At 41.1% G+C, this 27,910-nt stretch overlaps 1 protein-coding gene across 5 annotated transcripts in view; it reads right to left on the bottom strand.

Annotated features, from left to right (window-relative positions):
* Positions 1-27,910, bottom strand: part of prdm16 (PR domain containing 16) — a 339,983-nt gene that overhangs the window by 230,122 nt on the left and 81,951 nt on the right. For 2 of the 5 annotated variants that reach the window (XM_074642543.1, XM_074642544.1), the window contains exon 1: positions 24,802-25,111. The exons of 2 other annotated variants lie outside the window; for them this stretch is intronic. In XM_074642543.1, coding sequence (XP_074498644.1) covers positions 24,802-24,838 — 37 coding nt within the window. In that variant the 5' untranslated portion in view covers positions 24,839-25,111. Of the gene's footprint in view, positions 1-24,801; positions 25,112-27,910 lie in introns of those variants that run through there. One more of the 5 variants, XM_074642541.1, reaches the window with a different exon arrangement.

Raw genomic sequence — 27,910 nt, 5'->3', positions numbered from 1 at the left:
CCTCCTGTTCGCTCTCTGCTTATTCCCTCATCGCCTCATGAGCAACCTGAGAAAACAATTCTGTTTATCCACTTCCATCGTCTCTGCAGCCACCTGAATCAGTTTTCCATGGAGCAGGTTCTTTACGCCGGCTTCTTAAAGGTCTCATATCGTGCTCATTTCCAGGTTCATACTTGTATTTTGGGTTTCTACTAGAACACGTTTGCATGCTTTAATGTTCAAAAAACACGTTCAATTTCTCATACTGTCTGTCTGAATATTCTAATGAGCCTGCATGTGACATAGGAAGGGGAGCCAGATCTGAATGACTTGTTGAATCACATGTTTTCTGATCTAGACAGCCCACAAAAAACTGAGCGGGTCGTCTTATTTCACAGTTTGTGGGTTGGAAGACGCTCCAGATACTCGTATGTATGAGCACAAGCACTGAAGAAGTGAGTTTTTCAATGATATGTTCCCTTTAAGACAGGAGAAGATTCTGACCTCCATCAAATACAAGAACTACAGCATCAAAACACTGATGACTTTTGATCGAATTTGTATCAGTGCCATCATTAAATTCTGAATTGCATTCAAAATATCTTCATAATTCAGCTGTCAATGGTCAAATTAGCCATTTTATTGTCTCAGTTTCTTTGTGTTTGGGTCTTAAAGCTGCAGTAGGCAGTATATTTTTGGCATCATTGGGCAAAAATCCCATAATAACCTTTCAGCATATTGTAATTCAAGTGTTCTGAGAGATAACTAGACTTCTGCTCCTCCTCATGGCTCTGTTTTCAGGCTTTAGAACATCTAGCCCGTGACGGGAGACTTTGACCAATCACAGGTCATTTCATTGAGAGAGAGAGCGTTCCTATTGGCTGTGCTCTGGTCATGTGAACTTGGCGTTCCTTCTCCAGATTTCACAATCAGCGTCACAAACGTTCTAATTTTCCAGCTAAACCGTGCACTACAAGATGATTCTGAAAACATCTGAGGAGAGAAATAGGCATTAACGTAACAGAATATTGATTCATATTTGATCAGCGCTGCCTAGTTTGACTGTTTGGTCGGAGTTCGCGAGTGATCGACAGCCGGCTCTCATAGACGGCAGCTGGACAGCAGACCTCAGATCAGCTCTGACTGCTTGTTTTCCTCTGGTCTGTGAAATCTTTCAGATGCCGTTAGGAGCACTGCAGAACACCGGTGATTTTTATAATTAATAGATTACATGCAAAGATTAATTCAGTCAATACTCTATTGGATTTGTAAAGAGACGCGTCCTCTCAGTGTATGTGTCCTCTCAAAGAAGGGCTGTGATGTTGGATGTTACAGCGACTGTGATAAATGTAAATGCAGATCCTCCTGTTCTGATTGCATGAAAAAGTCAACTTTTCTTTACTCAGATTTCATGCATACAGTGGTGTGTTCTTTGAGCTGACAGGTTTCCTAAAATTAGTTTTATAATAAATTGCAAAATATCTCCTTGCTTACAGTATCGCAATATATTGAATCATAACCCCTGTTATCATGATACGTATCGCCAGATTCTTGCCAATACACAGCCTTAATTTGCATACCTGTATACCAACAGGTGCTCAGGCAAATACCTGAGGAGAAAAACAATGAATAACTGTCAGGTCACTAGTTTTAACTCTTTATACATTTCGGTACTTCCAACTTTGCCCTTAAACAAAACGACAAAGGAAATTACTTGAAAGATTATCTGAGATGCCTACACTGGAAACAATAAATGTATTCATTGATTTACTTGCAAATGTATTACACATTTATATCTCAGGTAAATGACATCACCAGTGTCAAAACTGCCACTTTTTTTCCAGGCATTGTAGATGATTTTTTGGCCAGCGACGCTCCTCACACACTCTGTGACAGGAGGTGATGAAAGAGGAGAGGAGCAGCTTTGAGGAGCGCACCGCCGCCGTCACTGTCACAGACACCGTGTTGGCTCGCTGCTACGCATCCCTGCATTGTCCCCCGCTACACCCGACACTGCCCCTTCCACCTGTGGTGTGTGTGTGTGTGTGTGTGTGTGTGTGTGTGTGTGTGTGTGTGTGTGTGTGTGTGTGTGTGTGTGTGTGTGCGCGATCTGATCTTGGACACAATGAAGGTATGAAGAGCGGAGGAAGTGATCAAAGTGTCAACCAGAACCCCTGATACTGAAAACCCACGGTGCCCCCTGCTCGGAAACGCTATCTACACAGGTACGTCATTTAGATCCCCACGTAGAGCACTGCAAGGCTTCGATGCTACTAACACGAACACTTCTTTTATATCTACTAATAATGAACAATTTCTGATATCAAGTACTGCTGTTATGTTTGAAAACAGTTTTACAAATGAGCATTTTAAGAAGAAATCTTTACACTTTTTTTACACATCGGCCAGGACAGATAATTATCTTTGATCTTTACACTTTACAAATGTGTGGCTGATCTCAGACTCCTCAGGAACACAGGAATAAGGAAACCACTTATTGCAGGGGTGAGCAATTATTTGTCCTGGGGGGCCACATGAGAAACCCAGATTGTTGCCGTGGGGCCAAACAAATTATGTTCTTCTCAGCATTTATTAAACTGAAAATCATTCCAAACAGCACATTATTAAGGATATTATATTATACACAGGCGTGTTTGAACCGGACTGTTTTGGGTTGTAATGTTTCCATTAACAAAACTTAACATTTAACTTAACATTAACACTTCCTTCTTTTGTTACTTCGTGCAGCATTGTAAAAAGTCCTTGCTGGCTGCTTTTGTAGCGTAGCTAGCAGTGCCTCGGCTGTCCTCACCTTCTCATCTCCAGATAGGTTTCTCTTTTTTTCTGCATGTTTTGTCTGGAAGTGGCGGCTCTTGATGTAGTCTTTGAATACAGCCACATGTTTGTTGCAAACTAAGCACACAGCTTTACCGCCAACCTACCGCGAAAAAATACTACGCAGTCCACGACTCGGTGACGCTACTTCAAACATCCATTTACGTCAATGTCAAGTGTGACAGGAAGAAGCACGAGGTCTCGTGCATTCGATATTTACTGAAAATACGACTGAAACTCAAACAGAATCAAAGTGAAAGTTGAGAGGAGATCTGTTATCTGTCTGTGGTTGCTACCCTGCATCATTTCCCACCCCAAGTTACCTATCAGACGTAAGCTTATCAGTTTTTAAACCCGTTTAAATAGGATTATTTTGATGAAATCTCCCATACAAGAGCTCGATGTAAACTCTGCTCTGCTCTGCTCTCTGAATGAAAATATAAAGAGTGCTTTGAGATAAAAAAGAGAACAGGTTTTGATTCCTGATGTCAGAACTAAAGAAAAGGGAGAGAAGTTGAGAACGTAGATGGTGGAGTCCATTTATCGCTTCTCCTCTGTGTGATATTGGTTTCAAAGGTGCAGTTGTAAGTGAAAGACACAGGTTAGAGCATGAGGACCCCTGTCCTAACTGTGTGTGTGTGTGTGTGTCTTGGCAGACCCAGATGGCAGGCGGGCAAAGGGGGAAGGTGGGCCAAGCGGACAGGAAGCAGTAAAGGAGAGTTCTGGTTACGAGGATCAGACGGCGGAGACGAACCGCGCTCAAAGCTACCGCCGCTACCGTACTCAAGGTGTGGGTTACACTCCTACACACAAGGGACAAACACACACACATTCTTGTATATATGCTCCCCAAAGGATACTGTGTGTGCGTCGGTTAGCATCCTAATTAACATGCAATGGCAAATGTGCATACACACACATGCGCGTGTTCGGTCACACACACGGACTCTCACACGCCCCCGCCCCGCCCCACCCCCTCTTCAACCAAGCAGATCCACTTAAAAGGCCTCGTATCAATTGTCAACGGCCATGTTTAGTTGTTTAGGCCCCTTCTCCCCACTGATGAGGACCAGACCATGGAAAATGCAGCCACCCATTAGCCACATGTTGCTTCTAATACTGACCCAATAAAATGCCGTTCCCCCTGCCACGGAGAGTTCATCTGGCCCACCGCACAGAGAGAGAGAGAAAGACAGGAAACTAAAAAATTAAGCAGCGAGGGAGGGATTTGGTGATGCACAGAGAAGAAGAGAAGGAGGCACTTGCAAAATAAAGATGTGTCAAAGAGAGAGGGAAGCGCATGGGCCTGCTGCTAATTTCCCGCCCTGAGTGCAGTAATCTGAGGGGAAGATTAAGGTGAAGGAGTTATTCTTGACTATTTTATTAAGAGGTGCTCTAGGCGCTGGAAGAAGGGGCTTTAGCGCTCCTCCAGCAGCGTGCCATACAATACAAGACAAACATTTGCTGTTATTTCACCAAAGTACTCTCAGATGTGCTGGGTCGGGGCCTTGCCTTTTGCCGCAGAGGAACTTGGCATCAAAGTTCCCCGCAGTTCTCCGAAAACAAAAATCTGCCCTTCTCTGCCGCGGGGTCCTGCCCCGAGCCCGCGTCCCGACAGATAAATAGCGAGGTGTCAAAAGACGGGACGGCGAACCTCACACCTAGTTTTAATTAAAAAGGGGGAGGGCGCGTTGCGGATGAACAGGGAGAAGCAGAGAGAGAGCCACACAGAGAGGCGAATGAATCTGTTACTTATATTAGAAAAGAACCTGGGGATCTGAATATTAACATTAACATTTAGCATTTTATCTTAAAGGTCCCATATCATGCTCATTTTCAGGTTCATACTTGTATTTTGTGTTTCTAATAGAACATGTTTACATGCTGTAATGTTCAAATAAAACCTTTGTTTTCCCTGTACTGTCTGCCTGAATATACCTGTATTCACCCTCTGTCTGAAACACAATTGAGTTGCAATGCCGTTGCTAGGCAACAGTTTGGGTCCATGTTTACTTCCTGTCAGTTGATGTCATTAACATACGCTGCAACAGGAAATAAACTGGGACACATTTAGTACGTTTACATTTAAAACTGTGTAATGGTCTAATTATTGTAAATTTGTGACATCACAAAGGGACAGAAATCCTAACGGCTTGTTTCAAACGCACAATTTCTGAATACGGGCTGTGTGTTTCTCCGTATATTGAGCGTTTTGATAGTTTAACAGTATTTATATAGAACGTAAACCTGCTTTATAATATAAAAGACATGGAATTCTCACTTTTTACAATATGGGACCTTTAATATACTATACATACAGGTTGTTTTTTTTAAATGTAGAATATCCCTATTTGCCTCAAAGTTAAAGATCAAGTTTCATTCTGTAGAAATGTATAAAATATCAACAGTAGAATGTAATTAGAATTGATACCGGATCGGATATCGGACCGATACTGACTCAAATAGCTTTATCGGGTATCGGATCTTTTCAGTTCAATTCTATGTTAATATACTATACACATTATAAACTGGAATTACGATTCCCTAAATTTAAACAAGCCAACTCTTGTTAAACATCTTATATAATTCCACAACAAAAATAGCCCTAAACCTGCAGGTTGTGCCTCACAAGCCCATCTTCGAAAAGCAGTTTTTTTATGTCATGCAAAATTAAAATGACGTCGCAGAATATATCTATTTTTCAAAAGTTTTAAAATGGAGCCGAGGCCGTCGACAGGCCGGCAGCAGCCTCACCCACCTGCCTCTTTTGTTTGCTTTGTCGCTGCTTCACCGTGCCATTCTTAAACACTTACTGCTCTTCAGTGCTGTTGAAAAACAAGACGCCTCTGTCAGTGCATGTGTGTGCGCGCGTGTGTGTGTGTGTGTGTGTGTGCCTGCGGTCATCCAAGTGAGCTTTTACTGCATTCAGGGAAATGCAGAGAAACACATTTAAAAAGCCAGCGTGGCGCTGAAACAAAGAACTAACAGTATAGCTGCATGTCTTCAGCTCTCTGACCAACATGCAGGTCCTGGAGTGCAAACATTTGTTCAGAATAACATCTTCCCAATTAAAACAGCTAAATTGTCATGTCTCGAAAACCTCAGGAACTCTGGGAGTTGAATTGTCAGCGCGGACAGACAAAAACCACAGAAGTGGCCGTTTCAACCACTCATAAAACACAACTCAGAAACGTCTTCCTCTTTCCTTTTCTGTACTCGGAGGAGAGGATGTGGCGAGACTTGATGAGGAGAGAGGGAGGTAGAGAGGAGGAAGGAGACATCAGCCTCAGCCTGGTCTCACTGCCAGGGCGTCAAATACCGACACGTCTTGATACGGACGCACAAGCCAACCTTACGCGTCTGTATGAGACGCACCGGGCTTTCAACTACGTAACTATGGCGTCATTAGTAGACGCTCATAGCAACGGACGTAGTATACGGAGTGAGAAGGCTTCTGAGGGCAGCTGGAAATGGTGGTGAATGGGGCAAACTAAGTGGTTTTGTTGCCTACTCCTAACCGCCACCATTTCACAACGTAAACCACGTTATAACATTAACCGCCACCGTTTCACAATGTTAACCACTTGTTATAACGTTAACCGCCACCGTTTCACAACGTTAACCACGTTATAACATTAACCGCCACCGTTTCACAACGTTAACCACGTTATAACATTAACCGCCACCGTTTCACAACGTAAACCACGTTATAACATTAACCGCCACCGTTTCACAACGTTAACCACGTTATAACATTAACCGCCACCGTTTCACAACGTAAACCTCATGTTATAACATTAACCGCCACCGTTTCACAACGTAAACCTCATGTTATAACATTAACCGCCACCGTTTCACAACGTAAACCTCATGTTATAACATTAACCGCCACCGTTTCACAACGTTAACCACATGTTATAACATTAACCGCCACCGTTTCACAATGTTAACCACTTGTTATAACGTTAACCGCCACCGTTTCACAACGTTAACCACGTTATAACATTAACCGCCACCGTTTCACAACGTTAACCACGTTATAACATTAACCGCCACCGTTTCACAACGTAAACCACGTTATAACATTAACCGCCACCGTTTCACAACGTTAACCACGTTATAACATTAACCGCCACCGTTTCACAACGTAAACCTCATGTTATAACATTAACCGCCACCGTTTCACAACGTAAACCTCATGTTATAACATTAACCGCCACCGTTTCACAACGTAAACCTCATGTTATAACATTAACCGCCACCGTTTCACAACGTTAACCACATGTTATAACATTAACCGCCACCGTTTCACAATGTTAACCACTTGTTATAACGTTAACCGCCACCGTTTCACAACGTTAACCACGTTATAACATTAACCGCCACCGTTTCACAACGTTAACCACGTTATAACATTAACCGCCACCGTTTCACAACGTAAACCACGTTATAACATTAACCGCCACCGTTTCACAACGTTAACCACGTTATAACATTAACCGCCACCGTTTCACAACGTAAACCTCATGTTATAACATTAACCGCCACCGTTTCACAACGTAAACCTCATGTTATAACATTAACCGCCACCGTTTCACAACGTAAACCTCATGTTATAACATTAACCGCCACCGTTTCACAACGTTAACCACACATTACAACGTTAACCGCCACCGCTTCACAATGTTAACCACATGTTATAACATTAACCGCCACCGTTTCACAACGTAAACCACGTTATAACATTAACCGCCACCGTTTCACAATGTTAACCACTTGTTATAACATTAACCGTCACCGTTTCACAACGTAAACCTCATATTATAACATTAACCGTCACCGTTTCACAACGTTAACCACACATTACAACGTTAACCGCCACCGCTTCACAACGTTAACCACATGTTATAACATTAACCGCCACCGTTTCACAATGTTAACCACTTGTTATAACGTTAACCGCCACCGCTTCACAACGTTAACCTCCACCATTTCACAACGTTAACCATATGTTACAACGTTAACCGCGTGTTACAACGTTAACCACAACTTACAACGTTAACCTCCACCGTTTCACAACGTTAACCATGTTATAACATTAACCGCCACCATTTCACTACGTTAACCACATGATACAACTTTAACCGCCACCATTTCAGTACGTTAATCATATGTTACAACGTTAACCTCCACCGTTTCACGTTAACCACAAGTTACAATGTTAACCTCCACCTTTTCACAACGTTAACCACATGTTACAATGTTAACCGCCACCGTTTCACTACGTTAATCACATGTTACAACGTTAATCACATGTTACAATGTTAACCTCCACCGTTTAACAACGTTAACCACCTGTTACAACATTAACCGCCGAAATCTTCTATCCCGATACAGGTCATTTTATATCTCGATAACGATATATATCACAATATAGCATGTTTTCTGGTAATTCAATAATAAACAGTCTATATGGAATAACCACATGGTATTGTTGTATACTCCTGTGTGAATTAAATACTTGACAAATGAAAAGTACTGAGTATTTTCTCATTTTAAGAGCTTGAGTGCAACATGAACAGATGAGTGCAACATGAACAGAACAGTTTGAAGTGTAATTACAGAGAAAAAAAGAAGTATATATAGGCCTAACCTATACATGATATAAACGATATAGAAAAATATATACGGTGGACATTTTTTATATTGTTTTAATGATATATATATCATATTGCCCAGGCCTATGTCAGACTGTAGAAATTCAAAATGTGCCATCTCAGGATTTAGATGATTAAAGTCAAATTAAGTGATTCCACTTTTAAAAACACAAATATCACTTCTAGGTGTCCGTACAGTGATGCTTTTATAAAGTCACCATTGAATTCATCAATAATACAGAGAGAAGATATTCATTTCTCCACTGACAGTAACCACCAATTCTAACCCTACAAATCAGTCGCAAGACATGTCTAGTAGCTGAATGCTCGTCTTTAAACAGTAGAGACTGATTTCAATGGAGCAAATTCATGCACATCCTCTATTAAATGAGCCCCTGGAATGCATCAAATGTCACACATCCGAGAGCGGACTTTGACTTTAATGCCTGGATGATCCAACTTAGACGTAACATCCAGTCGATGGTCGTTACGGTTGAGGCCAACGAGGAAGAAGCAGCCCAGTTCATGACATCATGCGAGTCCTATAGGTGATGATGTGTGAACTGTACAGGGAAGGGCAGCTGTGGCTGGGAAATGGCAGCAACAGAGAGATACTTAGGATGTCGAGACTGGACGGCAGACGGTGTTTCAGACAAGATGTAATTGTCTTTGAAAGAAAGTAGGATTAAATCAGTTATGCTTTATAAACCTAACAATAACAACCACAGTAGCTGTTGGTTTGACACGTATCGTAGAAGAGTTCCGATGGGAGCTACATACATGTTCCAGCTGTGATTATAGACGTAGTTCATACATTAAAAGCTAGTCAAGCGTTTCTTAAGCTCAGTGGGACAGTGACCATTGAATTAAAAACCCTGGTAGCATTAATGTTGTTTGTATACTTTCTAAGCTCGTCCCAGTCTTACAATCCAAAGCCAAACTCTGCTCCACTAGTGGAACTGGTCTGGGTATGTGCAGCTCACAGTACCACCCACTGCTTCTCTCTGCGTTGTGTTGGAGTCAATACAGGACATGCAACCACTGCTTTGCTGAACAGGGATTTCTTTTGTTTGTATGTTTTCACTGGAAAGAGTAAAAATAAAATGCCTTCTTCTGTCAACCACGCAGAGCGTCTTTTAAAAACAAACTCAAGGAAGACGGATAATCGGACTACACGCAGTTGATCAGCAGATCAACAAGAACACATCATGTTATATGTTATATGTTATCTTTAGGGCTGGTAATCAATTAAAATGTTTAATTGTTATTAATCTCAAATTAATCGCGCATTGTTTATCTGTTCTAAATGTACCTTAAAGGGAGATTTATCATGTATTTAATACTCTTATCAACATGGGAGTGGGCAAATATGCTGCTTTATGCAAAATGTATGTATATATTTATTATTGGAAGTCAATTAACAACACAAAACAATGACAGATATTGTCCAGAAACCCTCACAGGTACTGCATTTAGCATAAAACAATATGCTCAAATCATAACATGGCATACTGCAGCCCAACAGACAACAACAGCTGTCAGTGTGTCAGTGTGCTGACTTGCTGCATGTGATTATCATAAAGTGGGCATGTCTGTAAAGGGGAGACTCGTGGGTACCCATAGAACCCATTTACATTCACATATCTGGAGGTCAGAGGTCAAGGAACCCCTTTGAAAATGGCCATGACAGTTTTTCCTCGCCAGAATTTAGCATAAGTTTGGAGCATTATTTAGCCTTCAATGGTACCAATGGATTCTTTAAGTTTTCTAGTTTCATATGATGCCAGTATCTTCAGTCTAGCTTTAAAGCTGAGCAGCTACAACCTCCGAAAGATCGATTGCGTTAACGCGTTAAAGAAATTAGTGGCGACTTTGACAGCCCTAGTTATCTTATTACTGATCCAGTTTATTCAAGAAATGTATTCAATTGCAAATATCTAATTCATTCTTAAATACTCCTTCCCATATTTAACTTAACGTAACACTCTTCTTTCTGGACTGAACCTGTGTTATGCCGCTCTCCTTCTCCTGTGTGGAGAACATACAATTAATACGGGCCGAGCGCTTTGCCTCTGGGACACTGAGCATCACACAGACGCAAGCTTGTAATAGAGCTATTTGTTTTCCTCAGAAAGCTGTCCAAACGGCCTCGCTGGGATCGCTAGACTGCACAGAGGCGAGCTATGAATTGGTCAAATCCACTGGGGCAGGTTATTGATTAGGCCCCCGGCTAGGAGGACGCAAATATGCAACTAAATTAGATATTTGTGTTTTGTGTGTGTGTGTGTGTGTGTGTGTGTGTGTGTGTGTGTGTGTGTGTGTGTGTGTGTGTATGTGCACTACTGTTGCAGTAAATCAACTTAATCTGCATCAACCACTGGTCAAGTTTTACAAACCACAGACCTCTACATGCAATATAATTTTCTGCTGTCCGTCTTTCACTCTGCAGGATGCACCAACCAGAAACATGAAGGCGCAAATTCGTTTTAACGCCACTAATTTCTTTAATGCATTGATGCAACTTGTGATTTTTAGGTTGTAGCGGGCTCAGTTTTAAAGCTAGAGTGAAGATACTGGTATCATATGAAACTACAACGCTAGAATTTTGGCGAGGAAAAAACTGTCGTGGACATTTTCAAAGGGGTCCCTTGACCTCTGACCTCCAGATATGTGAATGTAAATGGGTTCTACGGGTACCCACGAGTCTCCCCTTTACAGACATGCCCACTTTATGATAATCACGTGCAGTTTTGGGGCAAGTCATAGTCAAGTCAGCACACTGACACACTGACAGCTGTTGTTGCCTGTTGGGCTGCAGTTTACCATGTTATGATTTGAGCATATTGTTTAATGCTAAATGCAGTACCTGTGAGGGTTTCTGGACAATATCTGTCATTGCTTTGTGTTGGTAATTGATTTACAATAATACATTTATACATACATTTGCATAGATGAAGCATATTTGTCCACTCCCATGTTGATAAGAGTATTAAATATTTGATAAATCTCCCTTTAAGGTACATTTTGAACAGATAAAAAAATGTGTGAATAATTTTCAATTAATTTACAATTAACAACATGTTAAACAAGTGGTCATATTGAGGGTGTGAACTGGATGTTTACACCCTCTTCTTTTCAAAATACCACATCCGGTCTCCGTAGGGAGCAGTTTGGGATTTGTGACGGGTTGGGTGCTCCTCAGGCAAAATCACAAACTCAAATATATAATAGATACATGACATACATAACAACTTTCTACCGCCTCCCTCACATCCGCTGCCCTCCCTCTTCGACATCTCCCTTTTCAACAAGAGCAGTTTGTCAGGGTCAGAAAGCAATTTAAAACCTTTCGTAATGAGAGTCAGTGAGAGAGGGAGAAGTTGAAGGGAGAGAGAGAGAGAGAGAGAGAGAGAGATGAGGTAGTGGGGTGGAGAGAAGAGGAGGATGAGGAAGGAGGGAGGGGTAGGCTGGGGTGTCAGCCATCAAAGCAGGCCAGGAGAAAAGAAGGCCAGGTGCTGGTTGTGGGAATGTGCCGTCCATGGTTCCAGGGACCGGGGAGCTGGTGGGTGGGGGGGGCTGTGGGGTTGGGGAGTGTGGGGGGGGAGCAGGGTGGTAATTAGCCAAGCCTGGAGGAGAGAGAGGGCCCTCCGGGGCCCGCGGGGATAGCCCCTCCGAGAGGATACCATTTGCACTTCTACAGGAGCCGCCAGCCCCCGGGCCACAAAGAAGGGGAAAAGGGGAACTATGGCATCCTTTATCAGGCCGGACAAAGACGCCGCATCTTTTCAAAGGAGACCGGAGAGAGAGAGAAACTCCAGTGTTCCAGAGAAGGAGGGGAAAAAGAGAAGAGAAGAAAGAATCCTAGGACTGGTCAGGAGAGAGACACAGAGAGAGATGCCAGTGTGTGGGTTGCAAAGCGAGACAGGAGGTTACGGTCATACTGTGACCCAGCCGGTCCTCGGAGACATCAGAAATTCACTAATGTCCCACACACACACACACACACACACACACACGTAGATAACACATAAAGCTGAGTTGCACAACTATATTCCCAGCGCATAACAACTGAACACAACACCATGTTGTTGTTTTTTCCATCTCAGTTCCCATCAGTTTTGGAGGCATGTTAATATGTCTGGTTTTGCCGTAGAAGAGGAGCTTCAGTTTGCTTCCTCTTCCTCTCACGGCTGCTGAGTAGAGGCAGTGGATAAGGAGCCAAAATGGCCACCCTCTCTACCTTTGACATTATCGGGGAATCTAAAGAGTTTTGCCCTCCTGCAGCGCGAGGGAAAGTGGAGGTCACTGACATTACTTTTACCTATTACCTTTGGAGTACGGCTGCACGGGGGGGGTGAATGGTGGCCTTTGAGGCGGCGAGGCTTTGTGCTCCCCGGTGGAGAGCAGCCTGACAGCCTGAGCTGAGTGGGGGCCAAAAGGTCAGACAGGTCATGTGATAAGGCATTTCAGACCTGCATATCGGGCCCCAGACTGAAGAGGCCTGAAAAACCTCAAGACCCCCCCCCCCCCCCCCCCCCCCCCTCCACAAAATGCCATTTGTTGTCCATCAGTCAGTAGCGCAGGGCCGGGGTCGGGCCCGGCGCTGAAAGCTCCATTCACACACCCTCTCACCCAGGGATGTTTTTGCAATTCAATATTTTCACACGCAGGCAGCTTCGTCGTTACTTTGGAACCGTACACTTGGCAGGATGAGGCTGGGGGCCTCTGGGACGGAGGCTGAGAGGTGGAGGAGAGGGGGTCAGCACAGAGGAATCCTAGTGTCGGGGAGGGGACGGGGCCTGCGCCGGCTAATGGGCCATCTTGAAATGTTTTAGCCAAGACCCCTCCAACACCTACACACACACACACACACACACACACACACACACACACACACACACACATTGTGCCCTACTCATCGCTTCACAACCAATCTGAGTCCAGGTTAACGAGGAGGGCTCGGACTTCCTCCTTCAAAATCTCTGGGCGAATACAGTCACACTATCCTGGCAGGAAAAGACTCCCCTCTCCCTTCGCTCACAACAACATCTCTCTAACCCACATCTCTAATCTACAGCCCAGCAACAACCAAGTGAGAACGGTTGTACACCTATTTGAGCAAAGTACATATCTGTCCCCTTTAAAGGGACTGTATGGAAGTTTTTACACGTATAAACGTCACTAAGACCCAACGGATGTGACGTCATGCGCGCTCGTGAGTGCCTTCACGCTCTTCAGCTCCGCTACAGGGCTAACAGTGTGCAACGATAGCCAACGTTCGGTCAGAAATGGAGTCCGCTAACGCCAACGAACAACAAGACGCCACCACAACTCAGCAGACTCCAACACAAACTCCACGGAAATTATATCTAGTGAAGCTCATCTGGCAAAACAGGAATGTGACCGACTTCGGGGGAAAACTGCGATCAACATCGGCCGGGGCCTTCGATTCATGGAGGGACCTTCGTTTGGTTTTGGGCGTCAAAACGGACCCCAAGCTGGCAAAATTCCTACTGGATAGGTAACCTTACTGCCAAGCATGTGAAATATACAGTGATATTGTGGTTGTAGCTGTCAATCACGTTCAGTCTCGTGTGTGTCGCCTCACTGTTTTGACCGATTTAGCGAGCACACACTGACTGTCATTGACTTAGCAAGCAATTTCTGACTCCTACATAGAGCCCCTTTAAAATATCTCTAAATACAATATGATGAAACTCAGCAACTCCGGCATTAGCTGGTTTTGAGAATATGTATGTATTTTTCCAACAAGAGGTACTGTAGACATCTATCAGAGCAAACAGGTCAGGAAACAAGAACAAAAGCATTAACTTCATGGAAATGTGCCTCATTTAAACCGACCCATTTCAGCAGGTTTGTTCCAATTCCACAACTGTTAACACCGAAAGATTGGTTTAGCATACAGAGTGGCTGAGGTAAATGGAAGGGAGCTCTTAATATATTTATCCTGTGCACCACACTCTACTTAATGAAATTAAAACCACACCAATACGGGCCCCTTCGTCTCTGGGGAGTTCAGTAATCAACATGCCACCAGTTTTCATTTTGTATGAAAATAAATGGCAGCCGGTGATACGGGCCTAATTGTGTTGCACCGGGGAGGAGCCGGGTGAGAAAGGAAACTTGCGGCGGTGATGTAGCGGGAGCCAATTTTTAATGGACAGCAGCGGCGCTCAAGAGAGGAGGTGGTCAAATACGCAGAGGCATTCATCTGGGGACCGGTACCCCTACACTTCTCCCTCCTCCTCTTTCTAGCCATCATACTCACAAAGAAAGTTAGCCCAGTATTAAACAAATAGAGAACTGGTGAGCCCTACTGCCGCAACCAGCGCCTGGCAGGGTCACTGGATAATGACAGCTCAATTACGGTGAATCTCCACAAAGCACAATCCCCCCAACAGCCGCCCCACCCAGCACGGCAAATTTGTCAAACTCAACAAAACGATGGGTCTGACAGTGTAATCGCTAACCGTCCCCACCGACATGAAAGAGGTCTTTATCTGGACAAATCAAAGAACCTGATCTCTGAGAGAGAGAAAAAAAAAAAGGGTGGGGGGGCGACTAGAGAAGAGAAACCTCCTGCGAGACGTGGAGATGTCTCTAATCCGCTTTAATGAGACACTGCGTGCCCATCTTTGTGGTAATGACGAGACACAGCGAGAAAGACGGTGAGGGGGGAGATAGAAGTGAAGATGGAGCCAAGGCTTTGAACTGGCGGTCTGATGAAAGGGGGGAGCAGGCGGAGGGAGTTTAGAGCCACGCTGCTGCTGCTAGTGCTGCTGCTGCTGCTGCTACACACCACAGACACACAGCCCAGGGGACAGAGCAGTTTGTCTGCTTATCATATCTGGACAGGATGAGACATCATCAGCAGCGCCAGGCTGGGACGGGAGGCTGTGTGTTTGTGTTTTGAGAGATGAGTTTTAATTTGTGAAGAAAACATTTGATGAAAAGAAACAGTTTTGTTTTGAGACTTTCAAGATAAAATGTCACATGTCCCCCATCTGTGTTGATAACTAAATGTATTTCTCAGCTGGTAAAAAAGGGTTTCTGTGGTTACTTGTAGCTTAAACGCTCGCTACTGTACATTACACCACACTGTGGGAGTTGGCTTGGTGTCACCTTATACTGTTCATGTATTCAATAGGACGGCTTTAGCCCACCAGCTGACTGCATTAGCTCATTTTAATGCCGGATGGTCTTAATAGGGTATAATAGGATAGTATCAAATATCGATTTATAGATCATGATTAGGGCTGTCAGTCGATTCAAATATTTATGTAAAGTGAAAACGTCGATACATATCATTGTCTTTAAGATACGCCCTTATTTTGAAAAACATTTGAACATGAGAAATGTGCCACTTTATAGTGAACAACAGGAGGTCTATTTTTATTCTTTTTATTAAAAAGAATATTGTTTAATGTCTAATAAAATGATCAAATCATATTTGAGTTGTTTTTTTGTGAGTTCCTATAAATGTAAGTGATTGTGTTAAAGAGGTAGATGATGTCGTCTCATATCGATCGCAGCATCCTGAATTGAATCGGACCACAATCATGTCGTGGCAGACTTTGTGAAATCAGCAAATATTGTATTGTTGTCCAGAGAATCAATACAATATCATATCATGATGAAACTTGTAATATCACATTTTTGGGGTGTAAAATCACAACTTCCTCTGAATCATCAGTTTGGAGAGCAGTAATGAGTAAAACAATAACATTGTAAGATCTGGGGATGCACCGATGCATGGGCCGACGTGTGGACCGACGTGTGGGCTGACGTGTAGGCCGACGTGTGGGCCGACGTGTGGGCCGACGTGTGGACCGACGTGTGGGCCGACGTGTGGGCCGACGTGTGGGCTGATACAGATGCTTTGTTGTCGTTTAATGTGTTATTATTTATTCCCCTTTTGGTGCCAGGGAAACAAAGACATCTTCATCATGTAAAAAAATAACTGGACTGTCTTCACTCTTTAAGTAATTCAGCCCTTCATTCACATCATTTACATGAGCACAAATTAAATCGTACAAATTTATGAAACAAGCTTTAAATAAAAATAACTTTAAAAGTCCCTTTAGCCTGCATCCAGCTACCTTCTCAATGAAAGGAATTTATTACCTAGCCCAACAAAAACATTTTGTGAAACATAAATTAAATGTAATTAAATCAGCAGCTAACAACATAACATTTAGCCGGCACAAAATGAATGCAACACATGAATATAAACATCGGACACTGCCAGCGGATTGCAGTAAACGAGGCGAAAATCTTCCGATACCGATGTTCAGCCGATAAATCGGTGCATCCTTACTAAGATCATATCATCACAATACGCCTCGGTGGAAAAAATGTTGCCTCAATAATATTAAATTATTTCCCAGCTTTTTAATTTATGCTGAAATGTTGTCTTCACGCCAAGACCCAGTGTTCCTGCACAGAGAACATGGCGTGAATGAAAGAGAGGACAACATAAAGGACAGGAAGTTGAGGAATGGATAAGAGGAAAAGAGCAGGGTGAGGACAAATGTCGGAGTAAAAGGAAAAAGAGAGAGAAAGCGGGACAAAGTGAGCGGGGCTAATACCAAACAAATCGGGATTAGACCCAGATAATACTAGTCACAATGCTGAGCAATCCCGGGGATGTCACAATGCAACAGGGAATCATGAGGGCTGCTAATTAGGGACTCGACACATTTGCCCTCTTGTTTTGCAAACAACACACACTGTTCGAACAGCGGGGAGGCGCGCAATCAGACACACACAGAGAGATAATCATTTAGCGTTAATCAGCAGGATGAGGTGTCTCCCTGTGGGATGACTCCAACAGTCGCCGTGTATTCTTAGCCCATGAGAGGCTGCGTGGAATCTTCCAGACACGACCCGGCGGTGGTGGGACGTAACTCGATAAGCAGCCACAGGTCAAGACAAAATGCATTTAACTGCAGCGTAATGGCTTTTCATTTTCTTTTTTAACCCCCCTTTTCGCCAACAACACATACCGCTGTTCCAATGCTGCTATTTTTAACAAGACCCTGCCCCCCCCCCCCCCCCCTCCATCTGTAGGCTGAAAACGAAGCGTACGAGGAGAGACGAAGAACGGGGGTGGGGGGGGGGGGGGGGGGGGGGGGCTGCTTAAAAAAGAAAACATCAGGGATATATCTGAAAAGTCTCTCAGGCATGCCACAGTCTCTCCACTGCCAAAATGATTGGGAGATTGCTGTGTTTTTGCAAACATGGCGGGGGTGAGGTCATGGTGCGAGGCAGAAAGAAGGCACATATTTGCCAACTGGATAATGTGAGGTCAACGTATCATTGGAATGAATGGGATTTAGAGCCATGTGCAAGAGCTTAATGCAGTGGTATTTGTATGTCAACTCAAAATTTGACTTAGCCAGCATGAGACCAGGCAGGAAGCATGGGGGCTACAACGTGTGCAATGTGTGTCTGTGTGTGTGTCCAGGTGTAAGAGGTGCCCACCCATCGCTGTGCCAAGGTCAAAGCTCTGAACAGTGACAGGACCTCCAATAACTGCACAAAATGGTGCACACACGGACTCACACACACACACATGTATTTAGCCAGCCAACAGTGCCAGCTCCTGCTGTTTGGATGACATTTACACTCAACCTTTCTACTTTGTGATTGATTGGGGTTAAATCCTAACATTGCCCAAAAATCTGTCACCACTAAGGTGTGTGTGTGTGTGTGTGTGTGTGTGTGTGTGTGTGTGTGTGTGTGTGTGTGTAGGGTTTCTACGTGTGCATGTGTATGTGTCACAGAGCTAAGGAAAGCCATTCAAATGTTTTCAAGCCTTCAGTGAGCCTCAGCTGACATTAAAGAGCCACTGTGACTTCAACCGTCTGATAAACGGCAACTTGAGTTGTATTTGGGAAGACTTTATTAAATTTAAATCAAGCAAACATAACACTGAATATGGATTCAGTACATCTTCATTTGATTGCTTCTTTCTGTTTTGCTCCCGCAATAATCTATCACATGTTGAATTTGTCAGTTTACCACCTCATTTAATTTATATTTTAAAACTAAAACGTGCACGCTTTGCTAATATATATAGTAGGTTATTCTATGTTTGTATTTTACAAGTTAGTTGTAGTTGTCTGATATATTTATAGTGTATTTTAATATAGTCTTTATATTGTGTATTGTATAGATATTCACCTCTAGTGTTGATATGTTTATTTACTGTTCCTGCACATTGCCTGGATAACCTGCTGCCGTAACACAATCATTTCCCAATTTGGGATCAATAAAGTACATCTATCTATCTATCTATCTATCTATCTATCTATCTAAATGATGAATAACAAGCTGATAATCACAGAGGGGGTTTTGAGGGGTTTTCTGTATTTTGTAGTCACACTGAGATTCATTCAGGAGTCATTCCAACGTCCACATTTCTAAATTATTTATATTCCCATTTTATGGCACCTGTACTTCACCGGATTAGAGACGTCTCTTTTGGGACACTTGGCCACAAACAGCAGCAGCAGCAGCAGCAGGAGCACATTTACAGCAGCAACTGACTGAATAGCAATAAAAGCATTTCCCTGGAGATAAAAGAGCGTCTCACACGGCGTTCAGGGAGTCACTGATAGTGAAAGAAAACCTTCAAAAGTTGGCAGTGGAACTGTCGTAAAACAGACTATTTAAAAGAAAGAAAGGGATTGTAACATCCCATTTGAACTCCCATAAATGAATCTTCCCTCTTCCAAGCTTTAATTCATAGAGTTAAGTAACCAGCTCCTTGCATTGTAATTCTTTCTCTTCAGTTAATTCCCTACATAGGTGGAAGACAAACTAAGTTTTCTTTAATGGCTGACTGTTTCAAAGATTTAGGACTCGTAAGCAGACGTCAGACTATACGCTATCCTCCACATTTCAGGGTAATATGAACACTTTAGTGGGAAGACCATTCTCCAGGAGTCTGCTCTCACAGCAAAATGTGAAGATATGGTTACAAAAAGCAATGCATCTTTATTTGCATCATATTATGTGAATCAAATGTGGACCATATGTTACTGAAACAGACAGTGGCTTGACATTGAAGTAATTGCAACCATGACCAAATCCTTACCCTAACCTTTTTCCACAGCAACGACAAAATAAATATGTTACAAATAGGAAAATCTGTGTTAGGAATGAAAGTGCCTTCACTTGTGGGGGGTTGTGACAGAAACAGTTACTCCTTTTCATCGGCTATTGTATATATGAGAATACAGTTGTCTTTATACGTGCACAGTGCAAAGATGAGGAACCAGCCCTGGAAATAAATATGGAAAGAAGAGCCTCACTGCTCACAACACACACTAAACCGTATCCTACATGTGAACACGCTGGGACGACCAACTCACATCCCACAAACTTCCATAATCAAGTACTTATGCAGCATATGTGGCCGTGCCAAATGTGGACTGATGCAATTAGTTAGGCTACACAATTTTTCAATCCTTCAAAAATTGACACAAATGGTCCTAAAATCAGTCCAAGTGAGTGCTTGGGAAAAAAAAGAAAAAGAAAACTCCCCAATAGCATTAAAAAAAGAAAGTAAATGAAGCGTTTCTGTATCGAAAACCTGATTTTACAAAATTACTGCAAAGCAGGTGGTCTTCCTGATTGGATGGCGAACAGTATTTCTGAGAATTAGGAAAACTTGCACAGAACCAACACACGCAATCTGACATCACCTGAATGGCTTCAGTTTTTTTGGGTGCAAAGATTCACAAGTTTCTCATACAGCGGCCAGAGGCTGTCATTTTGGACAGAGATGTAAAACTGCAACAAAAAAAAGTGGTGTTGCCTGATTCAGAGTGCTGCTAAGATCATTCCTATCATCACACATGGATGTAAATGGGCTCAGTGGAACCACAAGAAGCTCAGGTTTCCCACCGGGTTTTATCTAGGAAAGGTCTGCAGCAATAAAAATCAAGATCTCACAGGTATTTTCATTTTGCATTGTGTCCGGCACCACTGACATTCATTATGAATCATCAGCATCAACAGCTTTAGTATCACAAATTCAACTGAACTTGTCAAAATGACACTAAATATCAAAATCATCAACAAGATTTATCTCTTCATTGGATCACTGATGCTGAATTTCAAAATAAAAGCAAAAGAGATTTAGAGTTTCATAAAGCTACATAAAAACATCAGTGTCACTGTTAAATGTCACAACACTGACATTGCATGTCACTTCCATTTGATGATCCTATCATTTTTATGTCCAGGCTCTAATCTGTGAACATGGCCGGTGTGCTATCTGACACACACATTACAGCTGCATATAGCAGTAATACATGAGAGCATGCACGGGACCCTGAACGTTTAGCCAGAAGTTCAACATAGCTACCATTGTTGGTTTTAAAGTGTTATGGGTTGGGTTTTATTACTTCTGTCAAAACATCAGGAGCTGTTGAGCCAGGCCAAGTTCATGACTGGGAGTCCATCTAGTAATAATAATAATAATAATAATAATAAGGGGCATTTAACACAAAGATCAATAGGATATCTGCCAATTAGTATATATATATATATATAGGAGTGAATGAGAGGGGAAACTGTCAGAACCGGTGTGCTATAAGGAGAGGGGTGGGGGGGGCATTTTGTGCAAAATCAGCAAAAAAAAAAAAAAATCAGGTGGTAAAAAAAAAAAAAAAAAGTCCCGCGTGGCTCTTTTACCTTTTTCATTTTATTGACCTGATAATGCAGACGGCCACACTAACTGAGTTTAGAAAATCAATGACGTGTGTAAGTTGCGGTCACAATCAGTGCAGAGTCTTCCTGTTTCCAAACTGTTTCTATTTTAAATCTATTTCTATATGTGGAGACGTTATAGCGCGCAGCAGCTGAGCGGCTGTTTATGTGCGCGCGTGTCTCACCTGAGCACAGAAATATACCTGGTTAAAAAAAAAAAAAAAACACACCCTCAACTGGACGCTTTAATTGATCCAAATCCAATTAAAAAAACAGAACTCTGTAGCACACAGAAATATACACAACAGATATCAAATAATACACCTCCAGGTGCCAAAACGCAAATTCATTGTCCCTGTGTCACTGCTGTGTTCTCAGACTGCCTGATCGATTCTTTAGTTGTTGAGATAACAAGAGGCCAAGTCTCATATCAAAATCTTGGATAAATGAGATGTGGTGTCTTTATTTTAAAATGTGGGAAAATATATAATATATAATAATATGTGCAATAAATAAATGTAATATGTGCATATGTGCAGTATATAGAGTGGTAAATAGGATGTATAGTGTAAAGTGCGTCAGTGGTTAGAGTCCAAGATGGTTGAAGATATCGTGCATGTTTAAAGTTCTTAAATACGATTTAATAGAACTATTTTATTGGTTCAGATCAAATTAAAAATACAATTAAACTCTGTATAAGAAATTCAATAATAAACAAAATGCTGGGGACCAGAGCAAGAAATGTAATATTAATATTTAAATATTATAATATATAATAATATAATAATATTATAATATATAATAATTAATATTAAATGTAATTTTAAAGCCCACCTGTGAGGCTGATATCACATTAAAATCCAAACACACACCAACAGTTAATCCTGACCCCAAAGTAAACAAACCAGAAGGACTGCAAACGAATCAAGAACACACACATATATTCATATATTCATGCATACATGAGGAGAGTCTATACAGAGTCGTGGCCTTGTGTGTGCAGACAGAAAGAAAATATATATTATTAATAATAATAAAAAAAACCTGATAAAGCAGCTGGTGGTGATATGTTTTGCTGTGGGCCTACAACAGGAGAGAGTTTCACTAAAGCTGCAGAAAAAAAAGGAGCGAAAAAAAAATAATAAGGGTGGAATAAACTCCCACGCGAAGCATGCAGAAGTTGTGGGCCTTTTGCATGTTAAGAATAACGCTGCTCTGGTTCTCTGGTTCTCTGGTTCTCTCTCTCTGCTGCTGCAACACAACCGAGCCGAGCTGAGGCCTCTGAGCTGCTGCTAAACGCTGCTGAGGCTCCAAAGCTGCAGGTATTTGTGTTCATTAGCAGCCGGATCAACAGACTATCGAGGCTGTTTAGAGATCAAGACCGAGGGCAATTACGCGCTGGAAGCAGGACCCTCGACATGTTTAAGTATTTTCACAAAAAAATCATCATCATCTTTATTATTATTCATAATAATAAAGATGATGATGATTTTTTTGTTATTTTGTTTTTGTCCCCCCTATGCTCTACACATAAAAGGAAAGATGTCTGTATGTGTTTAAGAGTAGATATATGTCATATATAGATATACCATCTAGCCTCATTCAATGAAACAAACACACACACATTATCCACATCACACACACACACACACACACACACACACACACACACACACATTCTTCAACCTGCTTGTATCCTTGTGTTGTTTTAGTTTTGTTTTGTTTTTGTACTTTGTTATTTGTCTTTCTCTGTATAATATATTTTGGTCTTTTTGTATATATATGTCCCTGCACATGTCTTCACTTGTTTTGTAATCACTTTATAGCACAATAAAATAAAAAAAGTATTTTCACAAAGTAGCTCCCATTTAGCTTTTCATTCCTTTTTTTTCTTTCTTTTGTCTTTAACTTATAGACGTGAACTTGATCCCTGTGCACCAACCACCATGCAGAACATGCAAGAAGAAGAAGAACAACAAAAACACGACTACAAAAAAACCTGTACTCTTATTATTTATCGGTGTGAGCTGAAACCCTTACTGGACATTTAATAATATCAGATGTAGTTAGCATTTCTAAAAAAGTAGCTCATTTCAAATAATTTAATAGCTGTGCACATATTTATTTCCCTTAAAGTCAGAAATGTAAATAAATAAAAAGTTTTGTTTTTTTTAAAGCTTGATATGAAGCTCGAGGTTCACGTTGGATTAAAAGGGCCAGTGGCTTTTGGCAAAGTCACAAAGTTTTTAAAGACCTGTAAAAACATGCACTCAAGCACATAAACAGGTTTATTTTTAAATCATTTTTTTTTAATTAAAAAAAATGCATACACGGTTAAATATGTCCTGTGTTTTAGCTTCTGCATTTCCATAAAACTCCTACAAATCGAAACTCACTGAGGATAAAATATAACCAACATATTATAAGACATGAGGCCTCCATATAAAGCGAGTTAAGAAATGCTCTTTCACATTAATTGTGGATGAAAAGCAGACTGACCCACATAATTAGCTGGAGAGAAAACAAAGTGCATTCATGCAGGAGTTAAAAAAAAAAAAAAAAACAGGCGACTGATAAATGAACCCACCAACAATAAACTAAATGTTAAACAATAAACTCAATTTCCAACAACAAAGTAGGCCTAATTATGTTCTACATTTTTTTCTTATTATTTTATTCTAACGTTTTTATCTATTATCTATTATTATTATACTGTTTAACTTGCACCAACAACACCAAAGCAAATTCCTAGTGTATACCTCTTACACCTGGCAATAAACACCATTCTGATTCTGATTCACAAAACTCAATACATGCATGTTTTCCGTGTGACGCTGCAGCAGCAGTCCTCTCAGTACAGTGCTACTATGGACGCTTTCTTTTCTTGCACAAGACGCATTATTGATTGGCATTCCCTGGAGGAGGAACCAGTCTGCAAGCAGTCCGAACTGTGCACCGAGTTACCGGAGGAGAGATACCTTCAGCTGGGCTCAAAGTGGGATCGACTACACACACAAAAATCTGCATTAAAATATGAGTCTTTCTGTGTTAAATTCACATGTTGGCGTCTCCATAGTGCAGCATGGAGAGAGAAGGAGCGCGCTGAGCTGCAGCAGCATGAAGCAGAGCAGCGGTGCCACAGCGCCCACTATTTCTAAAGCCGGGAATATGATTTCACAAGACTTGGAATAAAAAAAAGTTACTATCCGTTCCGACAACTTTTCTCGGTAACTTTCAGGGAAACGAATCGGAGCCTCCGACACCCGAAAAAATAGCAAGTTACAACAACATGGAGCTCAGATTTTAAATGTTTTTATGTGCGCCTCTAGAAAGAAGCAACTAAAAGCACCAGCGGCGTTTTTCTCTCATCACACATGAAACTTTGTGACACTGAGAGAAACCAACGAAGCCAAGAACCGCAGCGTGCAACACAGACAGACCGAAGCTGGACACATTTTCTAGCAGAAAAGTTGAACTCATGGACAAAGACTCGTCTCCCACCTCCTCTCTTCTTAAAGGATATGACAAATGGACAAGGACACATTTGGACATCTCTACAACCAGCAGCGCGTAAAAACAGAAGACCTACTTTTGGCCAGTTTTCTCGCCCTCGCCTTGGATCTCATCTTGTCGGCTTGTAGATTCCTCTCGTCGTCCTCCGTGAGCCCAGAAGCAGCAACAACACTATCTTCATCTCACCAGCATTGTCAGTTTGGACACCTTCGCACATGCGCACAGGACATTCAATCTGACACCCTCGCCGGGGCCAAAAAACTTTCCAATGTATTCATCATCATCATCACTTTTTTTTTGTCCTATCGTCTCTCCTTTAGATCACTTATCTCTTCCCCTCCTCCTCTTCCTCCTCCTCCTGCTCTCTCCTCAACATCTCACCTTCCCTCCCTCCCCCCTTTGCCATCCCCTCACCCTCTCGTCCCCCTCCTCACCCCCAACCCACCCACCCAAACCCATTCAGCTCCTGCCAGCACCACCTCGGATTTTTACCCCTTTAACAGCGACAACTTGGTTTTCTCCAACCGGCGGTGCATGGACACAGTGAGGTATGGTGAGGTCAAGGTCCTATTAGAATATGGAAATTAACCTGATTTATTATTATTATTATTATTATCATTATTACTATATGATTATTTTATTATTAAATATGTTCTCATATTTATATTTTTGTCATATAATGTTAAAAAATATATTGTTATTACTATATGATTATTTTATTTAGTATTTTTTTTCTCATATTTATATTTTTGTCATAACATGTTGAAATCAGAATCAGAATCAGAATGGTGTTTATTGCCAGGTGTAAGAGGTATACACTAGGAATTTGCTTTGGTTTTGTTGGTTGCAAGTTAAACAGTATAATAATAAAAATAATAAGATAAAAAAAACGTTCGAATAAAATAAGAATAAAAAATTGAAATTCTACAAATATGCAATATACAAAATAAACAAAAATAAACATGATATAAAACAGATAGTGCAAATATTGCCGGTGTGCAAACAATCAGGTACCAGAGAGAGAGTTAGATATAACTGCCTTTGTGGATTTACAGACAAAAGTGCTCGAGTTGCAGAAGGTTATTTATAACTTCATTAATGCACATGCAGAAGTAAGAGGTGCATGACTCGATTGGAGCTGCACTTTACAGACTAGGACTTGGTAGTGTGCGTGTGCATGTGTGTGTGCGCGTGCGTGCGTGCGTGCGTGTGTGTGTGTAAACCGTGTTGCCCTCTGGACAAGCAGCGGCCAGCAGCTGTTTGACGCACGCATGGAGCCTCCAGCAGCAGAGTCCGTATAAACCTATAAAGGCTTTTTTATTCTTTCTTTCCTCCTCAATGTTCACATTTGTAACTTGCAGCAGTTATTTCTTGGAGACGTTGTTTGTTGTGTTCGCTGTTAGAGCGCGACTGTGCTGCAGTAAAGTCACCTGAACGAAGGTGGACAGACGGAACACTTTCTCTCTTTGTGAGTATGTGACTTTTGCTTTGCACCTGTTTGTTTGTTTGTTTGTTTGTTTGCTTCCTGCAGGCACGAGGAGATCCAGCAGTCTGATGAAGCCTGACGGACTGCAAGGTAATTTTTTTTGTTTTGTTATTTACCAAAATTGAATTTATTAAAACACAAATATCGGACAGGTACATAATTATACAGCAATATTTGTTTTTTACTAACTTTTATGTTAATATTGAAGTTGAAATTTAGGCCATTTACTGTATTTATTAGGCAAATTGTGGGGACATTTTATTACCCCATTTATTAATCTTATTGTAACTACTTTGCATTATTTCAAATGTGTAGTATATTTTATGGTTACGAAATAATAATAATTATAATAATTATAATAATACTCGTAATTGTATAATTATTATTACAATTATTAGTATAATAAAAATAATAATTATTATTATTGGTGTCATTATTATTCTTATTATTTCAAGTGTAATATATTTTATGTTTACGAAATAATAATAATCATAATAATACTCGTAATTGTTGTTAGTATTTTTATCATTATTATTACAATTATTAGTATAATAATAATAATAATTATTATTATTATCATTATTTTTGGTGTCATTATTATTATTAGTATTTCATTAAATAATATTGTATTGCTAAATTAACGTTGTATATTTTTGTAAATATTAATTAATAACTTCTAAAAGGAAACAAAAGGAGGCTTGGTAAAAAGCTGTGAATATTACAATATATTTATTTTATATTTTATTATCTATAATAATAATAGCGTCCAGTTTGAGTGACGGTGGCAGGCTGGTCTGGGCCTTTAGCCTCCCTGTCATGTGGGACTGGTTCCCGTCTAGTTTGGCTGAATAAAGGCGGCTCTATGTTGGAGCCTATTAAAGAGCGGTGGTGATGGAGCAACTGCAGTCTGCTGGGAGATCAACTCTCTGCACACTAATCACTCCAAACTGTTATGGGATACTTTTCAAATCCAATGCATAAATAATAATAATCCTTATGCATTATTATTTATTTGCATTATTATTATTATTTCTTGCTTTTGCTGAACATTAAATTGGCACGAAACCTCTGCAAAATAAGTCGCCTGATATTTCTTTGGTTTTTCTTGCAGCTTGTTTCTCATTATAATGCACGTGGAACGACAATTGATTTGAATAAAGGCTCGAGTTCATCAAACACGTCTGCAAGTCTATATTGGACAGAAATTGCCGTGGGATGTTTCCCCATGAGTTGCACTAAAATGAATCATTAATCCATAATAATCAGCAGTAATTAGCATACATTATCTGTATATCTGGAGTTTGTCTTGGCACCAGGAGGGTCATTTTATTGGAAGCGTGTGAAGCATGCTTTTATACCCATGCATATAGGGAGTGTGAAGTGTCAGGAGGTGGCAGCCGGATTACAAATATTTAAAAACAGATTTAGTTCAAATACAGAATCAACAGTTATATTTAGTTACCATAGTTACCATATTTGTTTTTATTGTCCAATGTTCTGTTTTACCATATCTTTTACTTTATTTATCTGCTTTTATTGTCTTGTGAAGCACTTTGTAACATCTGTTTTGAGAAGTGCTATATAAATAAATGTATTATTATTATTATTATTATTATATATTTATAAAGTCAGGAGAAGTCACAGAGAAGAGGGACAAAAAACAGAGAAACAGTTCGATAAACAAATACTACATTATGTG

Source organism: Sebastes fasciatus, chromosome 8 (genome assembly GCF_043250625.1).
Source record: "Sebastes fasciatus isolate fSebFas1 chromosome 8, fSebFas1.pri, whole genome shotgun sequence".
Classification (NCBI taxonomy): Eukaryota; Metazoa; Chordata; class Actinopteri; order Perciformes; family Sebastidae; genus Sebastes; species Sebastes fasciatus.
This window is presented reverse-complemented; position numbering and strand designations above follow the sequence as displayed.